The 27,234-nt window shown below is 36.9% G+C and overlaps 3 protein-coding genes across 6 annotated transcripts in view; 2 read left to right on the top strand and 1 right to left on the bottom strand.

Moving 5' to 3' along the window:
* On the bottom strand, positions 1-8,957 carry cpxm1a (carboxypeptidase X (M14 family), member 1a). The gene is made up of 13 exons (XM_079436802.1): positions 8,456-8,957; positions 7,561-7,670; positions 7,336-7,475; positions 5,994-6,078; positions 5,632-5,782; positions 4,871-4,959; positions 4,670-4,793; positions 3,730-3,926; positions 3,383-3,562; positions 1,805-2,099; positions 1,423-1,562; positions 1,233-1,335; positions 1-683 (listed from the first exon to the last, which is right to left on the bottom strand). The coding sequence occupies exons 1-13, from the start codon at positions 8,703-8,705 to the stop codon at positions 373-375; spliced, it is 2,175 nt and encodes a 724-aa protein (XP_079292928.1). The 5' UTR covers positions 8,706-8,957; the 3' UTR covers positions 1-372.
* Positions 8,958-9,660: 703 nt separating this feature from the next.
* On the top strand, positions 9,661-24,610 carry slf2 (SMC5-SMC6 complex localization factor 2). 4 transcript variants are annotated; one of them, XM_079437079.1, is made up of 22 exons: positions 9,661-9,750; positions 10,333-10,374; positions 10,546-10,633; positions 12,065-12,453; positions 13,229-13,459; positions 13,576-13,609; positions 13,722-14,701; positions 14,806-14,885; positions 15,505-15,615; positions 15,854-16,021; positions 16,384-16,486; positions 17,014-17,101; positions 17,186-17,327; positions 17,473-17,572; positions 17,715-17,891; positions 18,145-18,239; positions 18,342-18,429; positions 18,654-18,761; positions 18,883-18,960; positions 20,046-20,132; positions 20,211-20,279; positions 23,093-24,610. In XM_079437079.1, the coding sequence occupies exons 3-22, from the start codon at positions 10,597-10,599 to the stop codon at positions 23,705-23,707; spliced, it is 3,780 nt and encodes a 1,259-aa protein (XP_079293205.1). In that variant the 5' UTR covers positions 9,661-9,750; positions 10,333-10,374; positions 10,546-10,596; the 3' UTR covers positions 23,708-24,610. The 4 variants fall into 4 exon arrangements, with proteins under 4 accessions (XP_079293205.1, XP_079293204.1, XP_079293207.1 ...); XM_079437080.1 differs by having other exon boundaries at positions 9,676-9,750; positions 13,300-13,459; XM_079437078.1 differs by lacking the exon at positions 10,546-10,633 and having other exon boundaries at positions 9,669-9,750.
* A 374-nt stretch (positions 24,611-24,984) lies between these two features.
* The window catches only part of LOC306882605 (semaphorin-4G-like), a 35,620-nt gene continuing 33,370 nt past the window's right edge, over positions 24,985-27,234 (top strand). The window contains exon 1 of the mRNA XM_079437332.1: positions 24,985-25,109. The gene's annotated coding sequence lies outside the window, so the exon portion shown is untranslated. The remainder of the gene's footprint in view (positions 25,110-27,234) is intronic.

Here is a 27,234-nt window from a genome sequence, read left to right as displayed (position 1 = left end):
GGTGCTTTCTGTAAAATCTTTTATTAGCTTTATTATAATATCATTACATTCTGAGTGTAGAATCCAGCTACAATCTCAGAGTCTCGCCATCCTTAGAAATCTCTTAGCGGTTAAAAAAACAAAACAAAAAACATTCAAATGTTGAACATCCGACCTAGGGACACTGTGTACTCAGACTGAGGAAAAAGTGAAAACATGTCGCTTTAAATCATTTATAAGACTCGACTGGCTTTGGGGAACTGTTGTCTCTCATCTCATTTTCAAAGAAATTGAGCTTTTAGGAGTGTAGAGGAAGCTCTTCTGCCAGTTTACAGTCCAGAAGTCTCTCAGCCTGCGGCAGACCGGTTCATTATTTTACTGTACATGAGCTGCTCACTTCCGTTTAACTTTGTTGAGACGCTGCTGTTGTTCTCGGCGGCGGTTGAGAATCTTGGTGCTGGCGCGCAGTTTGCGCATTCGCATGGCTCGGATCCGTACCTGATTGTCCCGGGGAATTTTCCCACCAGTGGCCAGAATCTGTTTAAGACGATCCTGCGAGGTCTTGGTGAGGGCGAAGTCACAGATGGTCGCGTGGGGCTCTGACCCTACAGAGCAGTGGCGGATTCGCGGGAAATAACCTTCTGCCCACACCATTATCTTGTACTCACCTGGATTCAACAAACGCCAGTAATCACCATCTACAGCTGAGAGCATGTGAAAGAAAGGAAAACATTATTATTTTCAATAGTAACAACATAATTTAATTGCTGTAATGTAGTTTATTTGGCATAGTGATTTCTAGAGGCATAACAGGGTTATTATAATGAACTAAAACAAGAAAAACATTTTCAGTACCTGAAATAAAATACATATTAAGTTAAATAAATACAATGCAAACACAAGAAAACTTAAACTTTTTTTCACCACAGAATAAAAAAATAAATAAAATGAGATATAAACTCGGAATTCTGACTTTTTTTCTCACAATTCCGAGTTCACATCTTGCAATTCTAAGTTTATTCAGATTAAAAAATAACAAATGTTTGTTAAAAGTGACTTTTTATTTCACAATTCAGACAGAATTGCGAGTTCTGCGTTTATCTTTTGTAATTCAACTTTTCTCTCAGAATTACAGGAATAAAAGTCAGATATAAACTAAAACAAACTGAAATTTAAAAAACTTTAAATTTTGTCTAATTCAAAATATAAACAAAAACTATAATATATCAATGGTATACTAAAATAACGTATACCAGATCTTATGTCATGGTCCAAGCCGTCCACCTTAATGACAGCATTTGCAATACCAGCTCTAGTGTCCTTGTCCCTGATGGCGCCCTTTATGCCTCTGTGCACCTGCAGAAGCCAGAGAGAGCAGATGAAAATGGAAACTGGTTCCAGCAGGATCACATTCTGTGCAGGGCAAAGGGAAAGTCAACTGACCTGCTCCATGTACAGCAGGAGAGACTCTTTGTTGTTCTCCCACTCGATAGGAAGCTCACTGGCATGTGGGAACTTATCACAGGACAGTTCTATAGTTATTTCGAAACAATTTGTGTGAAGATAACTGAAGTCATTCATACCTATAAAGCAAAAATAAGAACCAGAATATAAGACTCATCATTATTGAAACCTTTTATATAAGAATCGTTTAACTAGGATTGCCATTCAAAAATAAAATGAAGGATTTATAAGTGTATTCATACAAAAATAAAATGTAGGCTATCTTCTAACATTTCTTTTTAGAAGGTACCCTTTGGAATTTAATAAAGTTGTATAAACTGAAGTTACACATTTTGTGCATGTGTGTTGGATGTTTACTCACTCCCTGGTACAGTGTGCCAGTCCGCTCCATTGATAATGTTGTTGTGCTGCTGGAAGTCTTCAGAGTGACAGATCCTCCGCTCTGGGTTTGCCATCACCAGATTGGTGGACGCATAGACGGTGGCCAGCCAACGGAAGAAATCATTGTCTGCGGTGGGCGTGTCCTGGCGAGGGATCCAATCACGTGTGCAGTCGAAAGGGTAAGTGACCACCAGTTCTCCCCCGTGCAGATTAGCACTTAATACAAACGGGATGTCCTGCATCCAGCTGATTACAGCACGTGTCTCTGGGGCAACCTTAAAAATCAACATGCGCAAAAATATATATAATATAGACCAGGGTTATTATAATTAACTAAAACTAAAATAATAAACATTCAAAAAAACATTTAGTTACTTGAAAACTTGAAATAAAGTTGAACTGAAGTAAAATATTTTAAACTGTATTTTACAAAAGCTAGTTGCCCCAAAAAATTATACATATATATTTGGACACAGGCACAATTTTTTATTATTTTAGCTGTTGACCAAAATATATTCAAGTTACAGTTATATAATGAATATGGACTTAAAGTGCACACTCTGAGCTGAATTACAGCTCTTTAATATGTACCCCCCCACCCCCCCACCCCTTTCAAGGGACCATAATTGGACAGTTTTTGTATAGTTTATATCTTGCAATTCAGCTTTTCGCTCAGAATTGCTGGAAAAAAAGTCAGAATTGTGAGAAAAAGTAAAGTAAAGTAAAAAAACTATATAGAAATATTTTTAGAAAACTACAAAACAACTCTGTATACAAAAACAACTATCTATATTATAAAAAACATCTATCTCAGGATTTGGTTTAGGGTCTGGTCTAGTCTAGGATCTTAATCTGGGTCTCGTTTCAATGTGAGTCTTGCCCCTATAACCCCTCCCCCAAGCACAAAGGTGAAATGTTGCCTATGATAACCTCATAATCCACAGAAAGGAATTCTACTTTTGTGTTCTTTTATTACATTTCTTCATATTTGAGTTTGCATCTATCATCTTTCTGGATGAAGTGTGAATTTCATTTCTAATCTGTTTTCTGCTCTTTCACTGCTGTGTTTTTCTATCTGGGGCCCCGGCACAGGGAGCTTCAGCTGACAGGAAGTGCTCACATTCTTCAGATCTACTTGACCCTGATTCCCCTGTGCACAATGTATCCTCATCTGTACAGCAAAGACTAAGAGACTATTGAAAAGTTGAATTAATGCGACCCTTAAATCTCACTTTCACTCAGTGTCCAAATAAAGCAAACAGTATGAGGGTACATAGAAACCTCTGAAAGAGCTCAAAGCTCTGCTATTTTCTTAGTCAAACAAGAAGGATTCATTGTACCCGAAGTGTTTTATCAGTACACATACTGTTTATAAGGAAGTGCCAAGTATGCAAGCTTGAATTTAAAAAAAAAAAAGGTCACTGCAACTTTTTATCTCACAATTCTGTCTTTTTTTTCTCTTTATATCTTGCAATTTGGACTTTTTTCAGATTCTTTTTTTTATTCCATGGCAGAAACGGGCTTCCATAGCAAAACATGGATGACAATTCTTACGTACTAATGCTTCGGTCGAGGTGTAGTACTCTGGCATGGGAATGTAATGGTTGCTCACTCTCCTCTTGCCCATGGCCAACTCCTGAGCATCCCACATGATGTTGTTGAGGTCAGGGAAGTTATGGTTCATGTCAATGCCTTCAAAACTGTAGCGTCCAAGAGCCCAGCCTGACAGTTCTGAACCCTGTGGAAACCAACAGATGCACAAATGTAAATACTAGAGTAGAAGACGGTGATCACACTATAGTTAGTTCTGTGAAATTGTAAATAGAATGTATAATCTTAATTATCTGTAATAATAATAAAATCACTTCAATGCTTTTGTTACACCAGTGTTTCGTCTTAGCTTACCTTCTCATAGGCTGCTTCATATCCGTCTGGGTTCATAGATGGCAACAGGTGGATGCGTGTGTCCTTCACCAGCTGTATGACACGCTGATTGCCTCGGTTATATTCACGACAGATGTACTGCATAAGATTTAGCAGAAGCTCCCGACCTAAAACTTCGTTCCCATGCATCCCGGCAACATAACGAAACTCCGGCTCACCTATATGCAAACAGTGTTATTATAAACAGTAACATATGTATCATTTGGAAGAGGAATTCATTTAAAATCATGCATTCACAACCATTTTACTTTCATTATGCACTCAAATAAATATTTAGAAGTTAAAAAGATGTTAATAGTTAATACTAAAGTATCCCATGATCTTTTAAGTGCAGTGATTTTACCGGTTTAATTTATGTATAAACAAGAAATATGCATCACATTACCTTTTTTAGTTTGTGTATGTTAAATCTGTGTAATTTAAATACATAAAACTTAAATTGAGGGCTAAATATTGTTTTGAGTATGTGATGTATTTCTGAGTTAAACAGCAGCCAGAAAAAAAATCAGGTTGGACTAGAATGTTTATTGATAGTATCAAGAGAAATTTTGATTGGAACGTTTTCTACCCTCAGAGAGATTGAAGCAGTCAAATTGCTACAATATGCTTTTGGTGAGTCCCCAACTAAATCTGATCAATGATGCAATGTTTATTCTGGCCAAATCAGTGATGAGAAGCAGATGTGTGACAACAACATGTTACATAAAGGTATGATGAATAAGCAAAAATGAGCCTAAAAGCAAAGAAAATAACTTCTACTATCTGTGTTAAAGGAAAAATAGGACACGAAAAATGAATTTTCTGGAAAACCATTACGGGAACAGCAGATTATGTGTGTGGTCTATTAGATTAAGGGACCTGAATAACTGCTAAGCACCAGGGTCTTAAAGTGAACACTTACCAAGCTCATGTTTTCCAGGGTTATCAGATATTTCCATAACATAAAGCTTCAGTCCAGTGTAACTCCTCCCAATAGTGTAGATCCGTGTGATATTTGGACACTCGTCATTCACAGACTTCATTAACTAGAGGGAGAATGACGTGTGTCAGATCACTAACATTGATAAACAGGATGAATATGAAGGTCTAAAATCACTCCAACCTTCCTCATCTCATTGTAATTATGGTGTCTGAAGTCAAGGTCATCTGAAGTTCTGCTCTCAGTCTCGGACAAATGTGGGCTGTCAGGATCTACACATATAGACAAGTTTTGAAAAACTGCACTTTTAATGGATTGACTAGTAAATAATTTAAAGCTACAACATGAAAACTGACAATATAACTCTGTCTCTGTGTTGTAAGATCCACAGTGGAGACTTGTTGGGTTTTTGGCCAAGTACACTGCCGTTAAAAAGTTTTGGGTAAATACGTTTTTTTTGTTTTTTTTTTATAAATTCATGCTTGTATTTGGAAAGAATGCATTAAATTATAATGTCTCAAAAGATTTCTATTTCAAATAAATGCTGTTTTTAACATTGCTAATAATAATAAATTTGTCTTGAGCAGCAAATCAGCATATTAGAATGATTTGTGAAGGATCATGTGACACTGAAGACTGGAGTAATGATGCTGAAAATTCAGCCTTGCATCACAGGAAAAAAATTACTTTTTGAAATACATCAAAAAAGTAGTTTTTTTCACTTTTTCAATCACATAAATACAGCCTTAAATTATGGTGAGCATAAGCAACTTCTTTCAAAACATGAAAAAATCTTATTGACCCAAAACCTATGAATGGTAGTGTACGCTAGAAAATAGCCGAATGCTGTTTAAAAAATAAATAAATAAAAAAGCCCCAAAAAAGTTTCCATATGCCATGGTCTTGACCCAAATATTTCAAAGTACAGTAGTGTAATGTTGAACCTGGCACTGGGCAGCCCAGCACTTCAGCGCGGAGGCAAATGGTGCCATTGCTAAACCAGGTCTGAGGGTTGATGCGAATGTATTGTGCCACTGAGGACTGGGGAAACAGAGCCAGAACCGGCGTCTCCAAATCTTCATTTCCGACAAAAACCTGCATAGCGATTCTCAGATCAGGAGAGACAATATAGTACACAACTAGAACAAAAAAAACAACTGTAAGACACATGTAGGAAAACATTACTTTACAAAGATAGGCTTTAAAGATTTATATGCTCCTCTACTTTTATAAACTCTGAAAGGAAAACTCTGTGGTGCAGAGCTGACAAAAGTAGGTTACCATTACTTATAAAACATAAACTTACGGCCTCCTCTGATCCATTCATGCAGGGCTGCCAGACTGACGAGTCATTACTGAACTGCACTTTATATGTGCGGACCCAGTTCAAGCTACACACACAAATAAAGACAAACACAATTTTTGGCAAGACGAATATAATGAAAATGCATACATTCTATAAAAGCTGACCCTTGTGAAAATAAAAAGTACACTTTAGCATACTTTGTACAGACGCACTTATTAGTAGAGTACTTATTACAGAAATAATATACTTTAAAAGAATATACTTAAGTGCAAACTGAATGTAATGTTTTCGGACACTTATGTATTTTACATTTAAATGAAAACGTGTTATTATTATTTATTATTATTGTTAAACGTAACATACATTTTTAATGAAATTAGCTGAATTTCAGTGCTTTTTGAATCACTTAAGTAAACTAACATTGACTTTGATTTTACCTGAATGTTATTTCTACTGAAACTTTGTAATTACACATTTATATGATCAAGTTAACTGCATTATCAAAATAACATGTAACATATAATTTTTAGAGCTAAAAATTATAATCAAGTACTTTCCATGTGCTTTATTTCCTTAAAACACGACAAAAGATTACTGATACAGTGATTTATAATGTACTTTAAAGTAAAACATTTAATTTGACATTATTACAAAGTGCACTTTTTAAAAGGGTACTTAAGTTTGTTAAGAAACGTCAAGTAAATATAAGTGGCCTTTTATTTAATTAATATCACATTATATGCAAGTACAGTTTTTAAAAGAATATACTTTTAAGTTTTGAAGTACACTAAAAGTGAACAATCAATACAATTAAGTGCACAATTGTTTTTCACGATAGGTTGCTAAAACCAAACTATCTATTTTAAAAGAGAACTGTGAAAGTTACATTGTCACGAATCCTGGCCATGAACTTCCATTTGCTCACCACCAGAGGTCACTCACTCACCACAGGGACTCTTGCACTACACTAACTGTTGCACGCCACCTCAGACTACAATTCCCATCATCCATTGCACTGAGGACACACACAGCTGACTGCACTGATCACACACCCTACATAAACCATGGCCTTCCTCTTCCTCTCTGCCAAGTATTGTTTAGCGTATATCTTAGCGATAGCTACTCTACGGAGCCCACTCAGTTATTAGTCTTTCCTTGCTAGCTTTCTCGTGTTTTGATTCCTTGAAGTTTGAGTGTTAAATGGTTGGAGCTGATTAGTTGTAGAAAAAGAATAACAAGAGAAATTTCAACAGAGTACCACTGCCTTGCAAGAAATCTAATAAAAGTATGTGTGTATGAATAATGACAGTGATGATGATGAAGATCAAAGTCACACACTGACCTCCAGATAGAGTTTCTGCCCTGGAGGATGACGCCAGTAAAGAGTGTTGGTCTGAGAGCATTCAGCTGCAACCACTGTTCCTGATCCTCCACCCCAGCACACCACGCTCCGTCATACTCATCATCATCCTCCAGACCAGACTACATACAACACACGTATGTAAATTCACAACATGCCACATCAAAATATACCTTCAAAATCTTCTTAAACACACAACGGGCTGACCTGTATGTTAAGGCGTCCTCTGTGAGGACCAAGCCCAACGCTCAAATACGAGGATGACTCCAACTGATCATCAGAGACTTTCAGAGACTCCAAACCCAGCGGTGGACAATCTGATCGATTGAGATTGAGACAAACAAATTTAACACTGATCAAGAGTTACTTATTAAGCTAGAGAGGAGCCTGGCAGTGTTTAGAAGCTTTTTTTTTTTTTTAAGTTTAGGGAACTATTTTCTCTCTCTCCAAAGAGCTTCATATAGTTCTCTTTTGAAAATACTTCAAGAAGTAAACTTCTTCTGGTGAGAAAGCAGGAATGCTGAGCTAGCAAATGTCACAGTTATTGCTTAAAACAAAGGCTGGTGAATCAGCATTTAAGCATTCCTGTATTCCCGCAAATTCTTGACCTAATTTTCCCTTAAGTATACAGCCTGATATTAAACAAATGTGATCAGAAAAAAAAAACTTTTGCAACACAAAAAGTAAAAAGTTATGCATTATACATAATGACTAGTGAATAAGTATGTGCTGAACAGATAATACTAATGTAGACACCAGTGACTATTGGAATAAATAGTATAATGAATAACTTAACTTCAGTTTACCCAAAATGGGTGACTTTCTTTCTTCTGAGGAACACAAAATAAGATGTTTTGAAGAATACTGGTAACCAAACTGTTTTGTACAACAACAAAAAAATACATTTCTCTAAATATCTTCCTTTATGTTCCACAGAAGAAATCAAATTCACTGAACTATCACTTATACAAACATTTCAACGATCTGAGAAGAAGGTCATAGACATACTCTTTAAAGCATGGTATAACGGTGTGCCATACAGGACATTTAAAGAAAATTGTTCTGAATTTTCTTCCCTCAACTCTCAAGACCATGAACTCGCCTGGTTTTGCTCCATTGGTCTCTTTGTTCATCTCTTCCACATCTTCACTGGTATTCTTCTGCGCCTGAGTGTGGTCTTCATCGGGTTTTGCTGCGTCCAAACTTTCAGTAACATTCCCAGCCAGATATAATTTTGACTTTAAATCATTAGATTCAGATTTGGTAACATTATTCTGATTTTCAGATGAAAGACAGGCATGTGCAATGCAAAGTATTATTGCAGCACAAACGTGTACTCTTTGCATAAGCATTTTCCTTCTCCAATAACCTATATTCGTGTCCAAGGCTCCAGCAGAATTTAAAAGTCAGATATTGGAAGAACGCCCCGTAACATAAAACCAGACCGCTGCCACTACCGTATAGTGCAGAATAGACACTGTGCAGACTGGGATAAGTATTAACCCTATAGAGCCTGCTGAGTCACATTTACGCATCGCATACTAGCCACTAAATTATTAACACGATCAAACACCGTTGTACACAATTTTCTACTCGCCGCCTGCCCTCTGATTGACAGTTCATGCTTTTTTGGTAAGTAGCAATAACTCTATTAATTAATTAATTAATTAATTTATTTGATCACGTTACAATTTAAAACATGCAAAATAACAAAAAAAGAAAAGAAATTCAGTTATCATATTGCATTGCATTATATATTTTGACCCCCAAAAACTAAAGAGCTTTGATTATAAAACTTTTTAAATATCATTATGTTGTTATGATTTTTGGGATATAGCTGATTATTATATATGGATAAGTCTGATCCTCTTATAAAAGTCCCATTCGTCTTATACTATTTTGTCATATAAGTGTTAACAACAGCGTCTGCACTAAATTGCATATTTATTGCACTTTGAGCCTCTTAATAAAACAGATTTATTCTTCTTCCCACTATATCATACTATATATGGGTCATAATATAATATTCGACAAAAAATAAAACTACTCCATTAAATAAATAAATAAAATAAATCTCGTGTAGGCATGTTAAAACATTAAAATGAACACTTTCTCTAAGCTAATCCATCCAGTCAGTGATATCCTGAAACTATTTTTATGTAAAACAGCAAATTTGCTAAAACAAACAAACAAATGGTATTTTTGGGGATATAGTAACTGTAATCAGTCTTTACTCGTATGTTGTTGTGTTTTCTGTTCACTGTGTGTCCGGCGCCTCTAGCGGCCGTTTCCGTGAACTACAACCCTCTCGCTCCTCCTTCCCACAGATGGCGGCTCCCCACAAACACAACAGCGCTTTCATCATGGACTGTATCCAATAAATTTCTACAATGGCTGGTACGCATCGCATATCATTTTATTACAATGTTTATATACACATTTGACTCTTTTCAGAACTAAACGGACTCGTATGGTAAAGTCGCCGCCACTCGCGCGGTTTGACAGCTAACTTAGTCAATTTTGATTTAACGTTACTAGTGTAACGTTACTTGCAAAATGCACTATGTAAGTTATAACGTTACATAACATTTAGTCAGAATTGATCAAGTTTTGTAAAGTTAGAGTTTCATGGGAGCGCTTGTTTTCGTCGGTAAAGCTTTAAGAGCATCTCATGACTGGCAGCATCTTCCGATAGACGGTCGCCTTTCTGTGTAATTTATTCTTTACGGAAGGTTTTGTCATAAAACATCAAGCACTTTGGCTAAAACAGCCTATTTCGATGACTTGAACTGTTGCTAACTTGCTAATAGTTTCGTTTTTCAAGACTAGCATACTAACGTTAGCTTCTGTTCCCGCCCATATAGTGAAAGCCAAAAGTCAATACAAATGAGAGGGATGCGCTGAAAATAGGTATTCCCTTTTCTCCATCCTTTCCAAGACCAACGGCTAAAGTTTCCTCCATTGTTTTTCTTTTTACAGACACACTCCCACCTGATAGGAAACTGGAAGCATGTAGCACAGGTCTGTTGAATGTCATCTGTTACTGTCATTTATTTCTATAACAATACTGTAACATGTGGTGTGTCTTGTAATGGCACAGATTTCTCAAAACAGGATTTGGTTATGTAAACAAATGCGCACATGTAAGTTCATTTGTTTTAACACTTCACACATGCGTCTCACTTTGTACAGATCACTCAGAAGACTTTTTAAAGACACCAATCTGTGTTTCTTCAGTATAAAATGTCAAGTTTTCTCAAGCAGCACTTCACCTCTATGGGTGAGATTATATGTGGTATATACTGTACAGGGATGCTTGGTGTGTTGGGCCGCTGTTGATCTGCTTGTGGGCTTACTGCGGTATGGCACAATGGTAATACATTGGCTTGCGGATTTTTCCTCCTGTTTTCTAGACTCAAGGCTGGAATGCATTGCATGACGACTGAACGAAAATGACAATAAACTAGCCATCATACAATAAATGACTGACAGATGAAAACATATGTGTTCAGATCAAAATAACAAACATGCTTGATCCTCGGACTGGATCGAATCATAGTCTGAAGCTACAAATTGGATTCTGTGCCCCTTATACACTGTGATTTTCTGCAAATCAGTCAACTCCAACTGCTCAAAATCTGCAGACTGGCTCTGACTTTTGGCAACTAACCACGACTCCACCAGACTGCAAATTGGGACAAAAATCTGTGCATAAGTCGCCTAGTATATTCCAGCCAACTGATGTCAATGCGCTTTCATATTGGCGTGTCAGTCTGATTTGTGCCAGCTAACAATCTTAATAACAGGGTTCCCACGGGTCCTTGAAAGTTTGTAAATCTGAAAAAAAAAAGTTTTTGAAAACAAACATACATGGATACAGGTCCTTGAAAGTGCTTGAATTTATTTTGTGCAAGAAGTTTTCTGGAAAAAATTCCATATTATTCCCTCCGGACTGTTAATGTGTTATTTTGCCAGCACTTTGTGGCCTATGCATACATTAAGTGTTTCCCGCGTGAGGTACTTTGTGTTGTACGTTGCATGATGTTCACACGTGTACAAAACTACTACAATGGTACCTCAAAGTTTTACAAGACACACAGCATTCAATAAACATAAAAAATATTTAATTTTCTGTTGCCCAAATATTTGATTTAATGTAATGTTGAATTGCTTTGCTTGTTAAGATAATGTAAACCCATGAGGCAAGAAAAACTTAAAAGCATATTCATATATCTTAAAACTTATGGCTACATGAGCCTAAGCGCTTTTCAATAAAATCCATGCAAAAGTTAATATCAGATCATTTGAGAATACAGTATAGTATGTACCGAATATTCAGTTTTATGCAAAACAGAAATTCGACAAATAGAATATCAGATCTCTGTTATAAGGCCAAAAAAAACAATGCTTTTTTGCATAGTTGTGTTTGACACATGAAAACTATAACAATGTATCTTACAAGGTAACACGATATAACCTTGCTCTCACTTGAAGTGTGGCCTCCACGTTAAGTCCTTGAATTTGAGAGTATTGGACCTGGAAAGTCCTTGAATTTGAAGTTCACCAAGGTGTGGGAACCCTGTAATAAGCATGCACTAACATTTAATACAGGTTTGCGAGGTGATTCAGCTGCCATGATGATATAATGATGATGAAGTTGCTTTTGCACTTCTTGTCTGAATGTCTGACAATGTGTTTGCTTTATTTTAAGTGCAAGAATTCATTACGCTTGGGGCTCCGCGACGTGACAGTGTAGCTGCCACACCACATCCTGTGTCAGGTAGTCCACGTATTGAACTTTCTGAGAAGACTCCAAAACTCTTGAACTCACTGCCTAAATGCATCCTGCCCACCAAAAACCCTGAGCTGGAGCACAAGTCCACTTCAGCTGCACTCAAAGCCTCCAACAAGAGACCAGAACAGGACAGTATTGTCAATTACAAAGTTAATGTGACAAAACTACAACCGAATAATGGCAACATTAACTGCAGAAAGAATGGTTCTCTCAATCCCACGGTTATACTGCAGAGGACCAGTTCTTACAACAGAGACAAAGAAATTTCTTACGCTCTCAGTAAGGAGCTGAATGAAAACTTGAGGGTAAATGCAACTATTAATTCTTTCTTGTTATTATCCACATTTCTAAGAGTATTGTAATGCAGGGATTCCCCAACTTTTTTTCAGCCAAATTGAATTAGATCCTTTGACAAATTGTATGTTTTAATTTGTGCAATAGCAAGATATAACAGTTGAAATACTTTAAAGCTGAGCATAAATAGAAAATAATTGAATGCAAAAATTGCCATAACTTTTAATATTTCATTAATTTCCATGACTTTCCTTGACTGAATAAATAATTGCTGTACCTCCTGAGATTTAAATTAATATTGATATAGTGATTAACTTTAGGGCTTTGGCGGTCATGAAAAATATTATGGAATTATAAAAATGGGGTTTTCCAGGAAGTAAAGTCAGTGAAATTAATAAAACCTTTAAAATCTTGAAATATTTTTTTGCATTAAATTGAATTTTTTCCCTATTCATGCTAAGATCTAAATGTTTTATCAGTTATATCTTGCTATTGTGTATAATAAATCTTTTCATTGTAATGTCCAAATTGTGAGCTTTCAAGATTGTTCTTTTCTGTGAATCAATCAAATGGGTTCTCAGATAAATCTGAATTATTCATTAATGCAACATAATCAAAGATGATTTTTTTTTAAATGACTGGAAAGGCCCCAAAGTACTGGAATTTAATTACTCCAAAAATGTGGGTACACTGCCATTTAGAGTTTGTTACATAATTGTTATAACTTGTGTTTGGTGTTTGAATATTGTATTCTAACTTCACAATCCTCTGATGTTCTGTGTTCAGCTTGGAGGAGGTTTGTTTCAATCAGATGCTGTGAAGGTCCAGAGACATTCTCTTCCTTATACTCACTCCAGGCGTAACTCTGAGAGCAGTAGTTCCTGCTTATTCCAGCAGAGGCCCAAAGCATCAGTTAACACAGGGGAGCGGATCATCCACCATCCTGATCAGCAAAAAGATAGACTGGAGAATAGAGACCACAAAACCTCCCACTGTAGCGACATGTCCGTACAGAAGGTACAGGTCAAGCTCTATATTTTTGTTGAATAATTTTATGTTTGATGTGCCACCTTTTTTCCAGTGACTATGGATGTCAAACATGTTTTCATCTATTTTCATTGATTGTGTTACAGGAATTAAGCACCCCTCACCACAAGACTAGTCCAGGTAAGAATTATTACCCTGTGTTGTACTACTGATCTTGCCCAGCTTTTTATTTTGTAACTTTTGAAACTAAGCTGTTTCTCTTTCTATATCAAATACAACTTCTTGCCAACAGAGGGCAGGATGTCCCTATCTGCAAAGAGAAAAAGGGAGAGTAGTACAGACAGTGAGAAGGAAATGAAACGCCTATGTGTTGATTTCCAACCCACCTCCAGCTCCTCCATTATAAACTCGCCTTTAAAGTTCGTCAAACGTGCTTTCGTGTCCTGCAATGAGTCTGTGATAACTATAAAAGAAAAACAGTCCCATAAAACTCTTCCTGCCACACCAAACAGCAACAACAAACCGAGACTTCCACCTTCCCTCCCCAGGCAGCTGTTTAAACCATGTAAGGACTCAAACACGGCGAGCGACAAACCTAACTCATTTCAACTCCGTAAATCACCCACGAATGAGGAGCCAAAAGAGGCTATGGTGGCACATGCCAACAAAAATCCCAAAGCTCCACCCAGCCAACCGCATTTGCACAAAGTCTCTCCAAAGTCGAGCACAACGTTCGACAGCATCGAGACACCACTCTTTACACCAGACTATTGCTTACCATCACCTAAAATTCATAATAAAAAAACAAATGCTGAGAGAGAAACTTGCTCACAAACAAGCCCCTCTTCCAACCATAAGGAGAATGGTAAAATTGTCTTGTCCCCCCATCATCCCGATCTAAGATCACCCAGCTTTGCACAACAAGCCGGTTCATGTAAGATGGAAACTGATGAAAGAACGCAGTTGAAAGTGGAGCAGTCACGCAGCCCCAAGGCTATCATGCCTGCCCCAGCTGTTTCGGTGAAAGTAGAAGGATCAAGAAAACAGAAGTGCTGCCCACAGTGGAAAGATACCTTAGATATTGAGTTGGGAGATGACTCCGACGATGAGCTGAGAGAGCACTGCAATATCAGTCTGAGCAGCAGCAGCAGTGGTCATGAAGATGAGCCGCTGCCATCTCTGGAAATGCTGATGAGTCGGAGAGACCATGTGCCTGTTACTCCCGAAAAAGATGCTTTTTCAGAGCCCAACACACCTGTCTCAAAATCAGCAGTAAGTTTAAGGATGTCCAGAAAACATGTCATGACCTCGTGTGTCATTAATCACTTTTTGACAAACTCTTATGTTTCTTTTTATATTTTTTTCATCTGTATTAGCCCGAGGCAGTGAAAACCAAAGCTGTTAGTTATAGAAATACACTGGAGCAGATGCTGCAAGAGAAGGAACAATATCAGAGGTTGGTCTGAAAACCTAATTTGTATTGCTTACATTTAGGATTACTGACTTTTTGTAAGTATTACCTGTATAGACTACACACTGAGAACTGAAAATGTGACTTGTTGAGGAGAGGTCTGCTGATACTTTTCTAGATATCAAATTAATAATTTTTGCCTGACAGATGATAAAATCTCAGTAATTAGGTCATACATAAGGTGGACTCTTTGACTTCAAACAGTAAGCAACTTGCCTGAAACACTAGAACAGTGCTTCTCAAGGCCCTCCTGTGTCTGTGACAATATTTGAAGGCCAATATTCGGAGCTCTGGTTGAGAATTGCTGACCTAGAACCAATAGTAATGTGCTGAAAACCATCAGCTGCAATACTTGTTTACTTCAGAAAAAGTTAAATTATAGTCCTAATTCACCCTTGGTGTATTAATGCCAGGAAATCTGGCTGACAGTAACTCTTTGGGTGTGTAAAATTGACAGATTGTTGTTTATTCCGACTGTCAGTTTCACAGACCTGTGATTATGCCATGGCATGATTTGTTGAGACAGATCATGCTGCATTTAGTCTTACCTTGATAAATGTTTAGTAATTACTTGACACACTTTGTTTTTCATTTGACTACACAGGTCAAAAGAGTTGGAGAGACAGTTACTTGAGTCATGTGAAGAGGATCTGCTGAATCTAGATGAGAATGAGAACAGTGAAAGTAAAGAGGAAGACATCTCACTTGAGCAAAGGTATTTTGTCCATACTGGCTTAATAGCTGGCTTCATTCTTATCATTTGTTTTTTTAAATCCAGTCTTTCAAACTATATTGAAGCCTTTTGGTCTTTTATAGTAGATTATGGTTGTCAATTTAAATAAAATAGTTTGAATGTATATGCATAAATATATTTAGAATATATATGCTACTTCGTCTTGTGTAGAGTTTTGACAGCCTCTGAAAAAAATGTTGTTTACTCTTTTTTTTTTCAGGGAATTTTTGCAAAGGTTCTCTGTCGCCTCATGTGCCATCAGGGACATCCACCCAGGAGAGGAAGTATTCCTGCCTGCTAGGTTTGGTCGACTCTTCAACCACCAGACGCTGGACCTGAGGAAGATTACTGTGACTCCGCATAACAAATCACAACAAATCCTCTTTCAGTAAGACTGCCAACATAAGTTTTTTATAACATTCAACATAACATTTTTAGTTTTCTCTAAACTTCAGCTTTTGCTTATGATAAAAGGTGTTTAAATATTATGTTGTCAAAATATGCTAATTTTTTAAAAGTCGGAAATAAACAAATGGATTTAATCCTTCCATTTTAGTAGTAGATGATGCCTGTCTGATGACACCTTGAACCCAATATCAAATGTAGTATCGCAGCGAGTTCACTTCTTAAAGAATGAGTAAATTAGGAGATTCTGTTATGTTCATTTGCCATTGGGCTTGGTGTTTTTTATTAGTTTACTTGTCTTTATTACGCTTTGGAATATGAATGTTTTGTTTTCGTCCTCTATAGGGCCCGTAGTGAGCATGTGCTGTCTCTGATCAGTGCTGGCTTGTTGAGGAAAGCCTACTTTTCTTTCCCTTGTCAGCCTGAGGTTACACGTTGGCTTTTCCAGGTAAAACCACCCTCTTTCCTCATATTTTCTGTCCTGCAAAACACTGTGTGCTTAGTCAGTAACGCATGGATATATTTTACAGTGGGCCAAAAAATATGGACAATTAATCTACATTTAAAAATATATGAATGCTACATGGTTTGATATTTTGATCTTTTTGGGGCCACTGTATGTGTAGTCTCATGTTGATCTCATCTGTTGATCAGTTTTTATGAGTTGTATTAGGTAATATATGTATTTTTTTGTATTGTTATACAGTTGTTTTGAAGTTTTAGGTTCGCTGATACTATAATAATTATTTGACTCATTGCATTTTGTTCACACCATTTTATATTCTCTCATGGGAAACCTGTATACCCTTGGGACATTTACGTTTAAACCTGTCAAAACTTATACACTACAGTTGGATTAACTTCATGAGAGCTTATGCTTTTAGTACCCCAACATGCATACAACTTAGCAGACTCAACTCATATGGTCCAATAGCCAAAATGTATGTACAGCTAATAACTATAATGCTTTTTCAGATGATGTCAGTTTACCCAAACCCTATTATTTCCTCACACATCATGCAGTCCTTGCAAACCATTGCTCTGTCTGCTGCTCAACACATAGGTATGCTTGAAAGACCTTTATAATGGCCAAATATGCTGTTCCTGTACAACTGATAAAGCATTAAAATTGACTGTTTTGTTATAGTTGAACACCAGAGCCAAAGTTTTAAAGTGTGGGTACCCTCTGTACGGGACATCACCCTGGTTTTCCTGAACATGGGGGCATCTTTCATCAGTCTGTTCCCTCTGGAGGCTCTGCAACCCCATTTTACTGAGGGAGACCTTTTGTGAGTTTTTCACCTCTCAGTCTCAGCAGCATTATACTTTTTAGTAGTTTTTGTCATTTAGCATATTTGACATAAGTCGTGATTATACCAACAGTTTCATAAAAATGCTAAATTGGTATTTTAATGCATATGTATATGTTGGCAGAGACAGCTTTCAGCCGGAAGAAACCAGCCAAGACCGAGTGATATCTAACATGAAAGACAATGGCACTTTACTAATACATAATTTGGAGAGTGTTCTCAACGTAAGCTGAGTATTTTAAGAATGCGTTTGTCGTGTATTGAGTAGTAGGGGATTTTTCATTTGTTTACCAATAATTTAGCTTTAAATGCAATAAAAAGTGTCAATTTAATTTGCGCCTGTGTTTTTTTTCTTCATGTGTTCAGTACCTCTCCCTGTGTACTGCATTGTGTCCGAGAGCATACACTGATGAGGAGCTGCTGTTGCTTCTGGCGGTGGTTTGTAGAATTGGACTGGAGGCTCATTTTCAGCTGCTGCCAACTGGACAGTTAAGCATCCTGCTCCAGAATCTGCTTAAAAATATCGCACACTGGGATGTACAGGTCAGAAAGAGTGTGTTTAATATTCAAGTTGGCCAAAAATTAACATTCTGTCATCATTTACTTGGCCTCATGACATTCCACACAATTATCATTTTGGAGCCAAAAATTCAGTGTTTTTATATAATGAAAAAGTGAGTGCATTCTTCTTTTGTGCTCCACAGTTAAAAGAGAAAACTAACTACTTAATTACCTATTAAGTATTAGTTTATCATCTTCTCACATTTAACACAGATTTCCCTTTTTTTCTGAGTAGATATCTAAAGCTTGTCAGACCCTGACTGATTTGTCAGAAGATCATCACAACCTCAGGAGACTCGTTTATCTTCTTCCAGATAGTAGTCGTGGAAAGTAAGTGAAACCCTGTAATGCAATATAAATATTTGTTCTACTACATTTTATTTTTGTTTTTAAGTGCTTTCTGCAATTTTTAATCTTTTATTTCTTTAACAGGCAATTAAAACGACATCTGAGTGTGTCTATCATCTCAAAGCTTTTGAATCACGCCTGCACTTACAAACCCTCAGGGACAGAGTTTAAGGTGAGAATAATCTATAGAATATTAGCGGCTTTTCAATGTTCAGACAGTTTAGCACTATAGGTGCTTTATGGTTTATGATGAGTGCAATTACACTGACTTTGCACTGTGTTTCATCCACTGACTACACTTGGCTGGCCAAGCTTTTGTCAAACTACTTTCATTTTTGAAGATTTGCACTGTATGAAGATAAAAATACATCTTTGTTTCTATCACTATTTTTCCAGCTTTCTGAGCTAAAACCTTTCCTACCTCAAATGCGTCCCTCGTCCCTACTGAAAGGCCTCAGGTCTGCAAGGAGAGCAGAAGATTGTGATGCCAATCTAGACCAACAAGTAAGCAAAAAGTCGTCTGAAGGCTGAGAGCTATTGGATCATTACTTTTTTAATATCCAAGAGTGATACAGTAAAACCACTTAGAGTTTAATAAGCTGATAAATGATCTTCTTTCATACAGGCATATTACCTCTGCTACAGCCTTTTGACTTTGACAAATGAAGCCTCCAATTTTGAGTTTTTACCCTCAGCTGAGAGAGTAAGTGTCCAATTTCTGTTTTTATATTATTGTATAGTAAGGGAGGAAATCTTTACAATTTGATTACATTTCAGGGAGTTACAATCCAATTCCAATACCGTTCTCGATGTATCTTAATTGTCATTGTTATGCCGTTTTTATGTTTGGTCAGACGTATGCTTTTTCATCCAGTAGAATTATTGATGATGGACTTAGAAATGAGATTTTTGTGGATCGATCCAGAAGAATCGAGATGCTCTGTGAATAGATTTTACAGTGTAGATATAAAGGAGCAGTGTTAATGAATCAGTCACAGAAAGACCCTGTCAGTGGACACAGCCCCACTCTGTCTTCTGGTACCACGCTCACCCTCAGGGACCAATTATGAGCATAACTAATTTTACTCTCCCAAGAGAAAGCAGTACTTGTGTGAATTTAATTGAGGGACTTTACTGACTAGAAGCGTGATGTTTGGTGGGGGGAGGGGTGTTGGTCGATATGCATCTTTTTTAGCATTGTTTATTAAATCTTAAAATCAGCGTCATTCTCAGATTTCTTATAAAATTCAAAACTGTATATGTCAATGTTTGTGTATGTTCTCTGGAATGGCAATCGATATAGATAATTTTAACAAAACGGTCACTGTTACTAATTGGGTTTAAAATGTTTAAGAAATAAAGTAATATCAAGGTTCACTACATGAACACAAGGAATATTGATATGTAATAATTTTGGTTTATAAATGCACTAATATTATTGAATAAGTTATGGTCATTATGGCAAAATAAACCCAAGAATACTTGTCAGGTCCTGTATCATCCCAAAAGGGCTTATTCTGACTGGCGGGCCAAATAAATAATATATAATGAACAAATCTTTGAATTGATTTTTGAATCAAACTTACAAATTTCTAATGTTGTTTTTGCTGCTTTAAATCCCAAGTACACAACAAAAGCTTAGTGCGACAGGTTTAATTTATTTCCTCAATATTGTATGAATAAAGTAAGGCACATCTGACTGTGCCTTAGTCTTTGTCTTGTCAGTATTGTTTAATATCACAATTGTATTACATAATTAGTCTAACTTGAGCCCTCTTTCACTGCCAGGATGATCTGCAGAGTCTTTCTTCTCAGCTGGAGAAGCACGTTAAGTGTGACATAAGGGAGAGTGAGAAAATGCTGTATAGGAGCAAGGTGAAGAGCAGCTCATTCTGTTTATATCAAAAGAGATCCAGATTTTTATTGATAGAGTGATTGGCTTTTCTTCTGTAGGTGAAAGACTTTGTGGCAAGGATATACACCAGGTGGCAGGTGCTTCTAACACGAACGAGGCCTCAGGAGGTAATGTGAAAAAATACAGTCAACTGAAGAATACAAGAGTTATGTTAACTGATGCTGATAAAAGCATCACTTTTGACTGGCTATGAAGGCCTCATATTGTTTACAAGTGTTTTCAGAATTTAAGCAGCATGAGTCCATGACATAGCCAATCACTGAAGACATTGAAAGTTCACAGGTAGAGTTAACATGAAGAATTAGTGGTATTTTTTGATTATATTTGATGTCTTTTTATAACAGTCATGCATTGCTAAAAAAGTAGGACCTATTGGTTTTCCCAAACCTGATGAGTATATTTTTATGAAACACAAAAGGAATTTTATGAAGAATTTCCTGATCACTCTTTTAGCTTAAAAAAAGTTTTCAAAAGCACCATAAATGTATCATAAAAGTGGTAGTGATATGACTTCTGCACTATTTCACTGGGTCACCATACTTGACAATACGTCACGACTTTACTTTTTTTACTTTTTTTTTTCTGAGTCTTATGATCGCTTCTTTTTCTTGTTGTTTACTGAAAATCTTGATGTGTTTAATGAATCAGCTGATCAAACATTGTTCTGTTTGTTCATTGCATATTGTTGATGTTTTGGTATATCTCTCATGGCCATAAGCTGGAGCTAATGTCAAGATATTCAGTGAAAAGACATGTTGCAAAAGATGCAGATGTAACGGTGAAGTGTTTGGTGCAAACCGCAGTGCTTTTAAAAAAGTTAAAATTTAAACTCTATTCTCCTTGGAATATACAGGTCCTTCTCAAAAAATTAGCATATTGTGATAAAGTTCATTATTTTCTGTAATGTACTGATAAACATTAGACTTTCATATATTTTAGATTCATTACAACACAACTGAAGTAGTTCAAGCCTTTTATTGTTTTAATATTGATGATTTTGGCATACAGCTCATGAAAACCCAAAATTCCTATCTCAAAAAATTAGCATATCATGAAAAGGTTCTCTAAACGAGCTATTAACCTAATCATCTGAATCAACTAATTAACTCTAAACACCTGCAAAAGATTCCTGAGGCTTTTAAAAACTCCCAGCCTGGTTCATTACTCAAAACCGCAATCATGGGTAAGACTGCCAACCTGACTGCTGTCCAGAAGGCTATCATTGACACCCTCAAGCAAGAGGGTAAGACACAGAAAGAAATTTCTGAACGAATAGGCTGTTCCCAGAGTGCTGTATCAAGGCACCTCAGTGGGAAGTCTGTGGGAAGGAAAAAGTGTGGCAGAAAACGCAGCACAACGAGAAGAGGTGACCGGACCCTGAGGAAGATTGTGGAGAAGGACCGATTCCAGACCTTGGGGGACCTGCGGAAGCAGTGGACTGAGTCTGGAGTAGAAACATCCAGAGCCACCGTGTACAGGCGTGTGCAGGAAATGGGCTACAGGTGCCGCATTCCCCAGGTCAAGCCACTTTTGAACCAGAAACAGCGGCAGAAGCGCCTGACCTGGGCTACAGAGAAGCAGCACTGGACTGTTGCTCAGTGGTCCAAAGTACTTTTTTCGGATGAAAGCAAATTTTGCATGTCATTCGGAAATCAAGGTGCCAGAGTCTGGAGGAAGACTGGGGAGAGGGAAATGCCAAAATGCCTGAAGTCCAGTGTCAAGTACCCACAGTCAGTGATGGTCTGGGGTGCCATGTCAGCTGCTGGTGTTGGTCCACTGTGTTTTATCAAGGGCAGGGTCAATGCAGCTAGCTATCAGGAGATTTTGGAGCACTTCATGCTTCCATCTGCTGAAAAGCTTTATGGAGATGAAGATTTCATTTTTCAGCACGACCTGGCACCTGCTCACAGTGCCAAAACCACTGGTAAATGGTTTACTGACCATGGTATTACTGTGCTCAATTGGCCTGCCAACTCTCCTGACCTGAACCGCATAGAGAATCTGTGGGATATTGTGAAGAGAAAGTTGAGAGACGCAAGACCCAACACTCTGGATGAGCTTAAGGCCGCTATCGAAGCATCCTGGGCCTCCATAACACCTCAGCAGTGCCACAGGCTGATTGCCTCCATGCCACGCCGCATTGAAGCAGTCATTTCTGCAAAAGGATTCCTGACCAAGTATTGAGTGCATAATTGAACATAATTATTTGAAGGTTGACTTTTTTTGTATTAAAAACACTTTTCTTTTATTGGTCGGATGAAATATGCTAATTTTTTTAGATTTTTTGGGTTTTCATGAGCTGTATGCCAAAATTATCAATATTAAAACAATAAATGGCTTGAACTACTTCAGTTGTGTTGTAATGAATCTAAAATATATGAAAGTCTAATGTTTATCAGTACATTACAGAAAATAATTAACTTTATCACAATATGCTAATTTTTTGAGAAGGACCTGTAGTTTTCTTATGTACTACTTTTATCATACTGTAAACAGCATGGAAAAGCAGCCAAATGTCATTCTACCAAATTTCTCCTTTTGTGTTTCATTAAAGGATAATACTTTAGTTTAGTGGACCAGTTCACAATATTAACTAGTTTCTTATTAGCATGCATATTACTAGCATATTGACTGTTTATTAGTACTTATAAAAGCACATATTAATGCTTATTCTGCATGACCATATTTTGGATCCCTTAATCCCACCCCATATCTAAACTTTAAAACTACCTTACTAACTATTAATAAGCAGCAAAGTAGGAGTTTGAGTCAAAAGTTGTAGTTAATAGTAAGAATTGGTCCCCAAACTAAAGTGTGATCCACAGTCAATGATACGGGTTTGAAACATGAGGGTAAGTGATGACAAAATTTTCATTATTGGGTGGACTCTGCTTCAGTTGGCCTCTTGTGTAATTCACAGGGAAAGCTGTATGATTACTGGAAGCCCCCACCAGAGGATGAGGTGTCCAGCTGTCCTCGAGGCAAGTTGTGCATCAAATCACAAGACAATTCAGAGAGTGCAGAAGAAACTCTGACCGCAGAGTGGAGCGGTGCAGAGTCAGATGAAGATGCTCAGAGCAAAGAGGAAGAGTGTGAGGAACCTCAGCCTCTGGAGAGTGAGGTGAAGACCGAACAGGATGATGAAGATTTTGTGGAAGACATCAGTGATGTAGAGGATGAAAAGGATGAGCCAAAGCAGCAGATGATGGAACTAGAGGATGATAGAAGGTTTGAACCAATATCTGATGAAAAGCTCTCAGAAACTCATGAAGACTCAGAGTGTGAGGAACCTCAGCCTCCGGAGAGTAAGGAGAAGATCAGACGAGATGATGAAGATTGTATGGAGGACATCAGTGATGTAGAGGAGGAAAAGGATGAGCCAAAGCAGCAGATGATGGAACTAGAGGTCGATAGAAAGTTTGAACCAATATCTGATGAAGAGCTCTCAGAAACTCATGAAGACTTGGAGTACGAGGACGATGATGATCTCATGAACAGAGAGGAGGAGCTTCTAAAAGACGAAGAGCCTCATTAATAAAAGAGAAAGTACATACCTGTAGAAGAAATCACTGAGGCATTAGAGAAGCTTGAGGACTTGTTAGAGAAAAATAAAGAGCTATTAGAGATGAAAGAGAAAATGAAGGAAGGGATTTGAGAGGGATGGGTTTGGAGGAGTCTGAGAAAGAACAGAAATATTCTCAGGTCATTTTGAGAGAATTTTACACCGCACCTTTGTTTCCATTCATGCATAAACACTGTCGGGTTTTGTGCATTTATTAATTGTTGTAGGATCTTTCAGTAACACGTCATGCATGTAGTTGTTTACATCTTGTTTATAATATATATTGTGTATGTGTTTAGCATTTACCAGTTGTCCTTAATTTGTTTTTACAAGATTCTTTTTTTTAAGGTATAGGATGTCTTATTGAATGTTTGGCCTCCGTTTCTCTGAAAATGAGACCATGAGAATATATTTTTATGTCCATACATCATTAGTTATTACTTGTATTATCTATATGGTTAATGTGCACACTGATAGTTTTCAGGATCTACTCTTTATGCTGCTGTCTAATCTATTCTAATTTTATATATTTTTTTACTTTGCCGAAAATCTGGGGCATCTTTATCCAGAAATATTACTATAACAGCAAAAGCAAGGGCTTAAATAATAGTCAACTTTGTATGTGGGTTCCAAGGATGTTTAAGCATCTCAGTAGGTTTGAGTACAGAGTGAATATAGTGTATTTTTATTATTTTGTTGTTAGCAATCCAGTCTTCCTCAAAAAAAGACAAAATTTAGAGTGATGTTTGTCATAAGGATTATTTAAAAACTGATTTCTGTATTTCTTTAAAAAAAAAAAGGGAGATAAAATCCTTTGATTATTTTTATGAAAATAAATGCTTGTTCTAATAAAAAGATCTGTGTGTTTTCACTCACACTCCAGACTAGCCTGGTCTTACAAGTGTTTACATCATAGTCTTGCACTGTTCTTCACTTCCAAATGGTGGTGGTAATGGAGCAATATGTACGATTTAAAAAAAAGAACGCCTTTTACATGCATATTCACAAATGCGTATTTCGTATGGAGCATTAGTCTGTTCCCATTCTGCAATCAGCATATTTAACAATGAACAGATTGCATGTTTTAACAGTGCTCTTCGTTTATAATCATAATTGTGTAAGTGTGCTTGTTTCCAATAGATAGCGAAGGAATGTGGTAGCCCAAATATTTCCCAGGAGCTCGGATGTTTTCCGTCAGCGGTGTGTTTGAGATGGAGAAGTGGCGCAGGAGGGCGTACAGTACCTGTGTCGAGGCTCGCGCGCAGCACAGCTGAGTTCATTCCGCGTTTCCGCTCTGCCTCACGTTACTTGGCTTTACACTAACTACTGGACGACTTTTCTGCGTTTTAGGCGATTTGTGACGAAAGGCTTTTCAGTAAGTAGACCACTTTGATACTGTACACGTTTTCTTATTCTTTTTGTGATATTTATTGTCTGTATCTTAATAGTGAGCATCGCACTAAAGATGAAGTTCTCTCTGACGAGTCTCTTGCATACTGTTGAGTGAAGACAACATCCTTTAGACGACAAGAAATGCTTATATATATATATATATATATATATATATATATATATATATATATAATAAAGTGAAATATAATTTTGCATAGAAGAAATCTTAATGTATATGGCAAGCCGTTTTAACATTTATTCCTTAAAAATAACTGTTTTTGTTACTAGTACTTTTGAATTATTGCAAAGTAAACACCTAGAATTATTTTGTGTTTTACTAGTAGCCTATCATTTAAATTTCAATCATGTATATTAATTAGTAACTAATACAAGTTACTATTTTTATTATTATTTTTGCTAATTATATCTGTTCTAGTATTCTTAGTACTAATTGGAAAATAACTATATGTTAGACACTTTTGTGTATTCCAGTTGTTACTTTTGGGATAGATTAGAGCAGAGGTCCCCAACCACCTGGTCGCGACCCACTACCGGGCCGTGGAAGAGTTGCTACCGGGTCGCAAGAACGTTCTGGGAAAAATGTGTATAGATATGACACTGTTATTTATTGCGTGTTAATGATTTTTCTGTATTTTTGTTGTGTGCGAAAGATTGCTCTGATGTGTCACATATTAGGAGTTAAATGGATTGCAGTTTATCTGTGATACGTACGGACAAGACTCCACTGTTCGGCACGCACGTGCTTTGCAGATTAATTTGTCAATTTACATGTTCAAGCAATTTTAAACCACAAAAAGTAGAAATGAAAGAGAGCTCAATTCGTTACTCATGCGCTGTTCTCGCACACAATCAAAGCGCGCGCAAGCAAAAGAGACGTGTTTCAGACAACACGGAGTTGCCTATACATTTGATAAAAACCCTTCACGACATTGTCATTCTTTGTGCTTTAAATATTTCTTTTCTTACTTATCCAAAAAAATTATATATATATATATATATTTGGCTATCTCTCAAACCCCAGCCCCATACCCCCGTCCAGACCCCCGCGAGAATATTTTCCAAACGTAACCAGTCCGTGGTGTAAAAAAGGTTGGAGACCCCTGGATTAGAGTAACTTTTGGGAGAGATTGGAGTAAGAAATATGTAATGTTAAATAATAAATAGTTACTACCAGTAAGACCAAAATAAGTGCCACGACTAGAATAGTCAACATCTGAACCACAAATTTGCAATTTGTTACCAGTAAAAATAGAATAGCAATTTGTCATTATTAGGATAGTAACTAGTGGCTATTTAGTATTTTAAGTTTTAGCAAATAGTTGTAACTAAAGAATACATACTACAAGTGAAACTATAGTAGGCACCAGCAAAACTTGCAAAACAAGGAAGTGAAACGTTGCATTAGTAACATAAAAGTAGGTGCAAGTTCATTTTAAGGAAATACATTTTAGAATGGCTTGCCATACAAAATATAATCTTTCTTGTTTCTATCAAAGAGCAGTTCATTGGAAGTTAACCATTAAACTGTGTGAAAGGCCATGACTGATAGATATTTTAGGCTATTGATAAGTGATGTGGAAGAGTGTCAGAAAGACTGTGGACACGTCCGCGTTTAATCTAATTAATGCATAGAGTATTAGTCACCTGACAGTGAGGATTCCCAGGGCAGTTTTTCCTGGCACAAACACATTTAACTGTCCAAGTAAGATGACATCTGGGAGAAGAAAGACTGAGTGACACCAGTAACAGAATGTGCCCAGTAGTAATCTAACACAAACTGAAATGTCTATTGTTTCATAAATATGTGAATACCTTACTGATGCATAATTGTGAAAGTCTTATTTAGCTTTTCTGAATTGATTCTGTTATGCTATCTTATACAAATATTAAAACTATAAATTACAAGATATATTGTACTGGCCTCAACAAAGTTTAATTCTGCTCTTATGCTTCATCAGAGCTACATTTGATACTACATATTCTACTAAGGCATTTTCTACTAAGACATTTATATGATATTGTGTCTTTTAACAGAATTTGGAGCTGAGATGCTCAGCTGTGTAAAGATTCTTTTGTTGCATCCTGCC

Source organism: Barbus barbus (assembly GCF_936440315.1).
Source record: "Barbus barbus genome assembly, chromosome: 16".
NCBI lineage: Eukaryota > Metazoa > Chordata > Actinopteri > Cypriniformes > Cyprinidae > Barbus > Barbus barbus.
The sequence above is the reverse complement of the archived record's forward strand: the minus strand, read 5'-3'. Positions and strand labels throughout refer to the sequence as shown.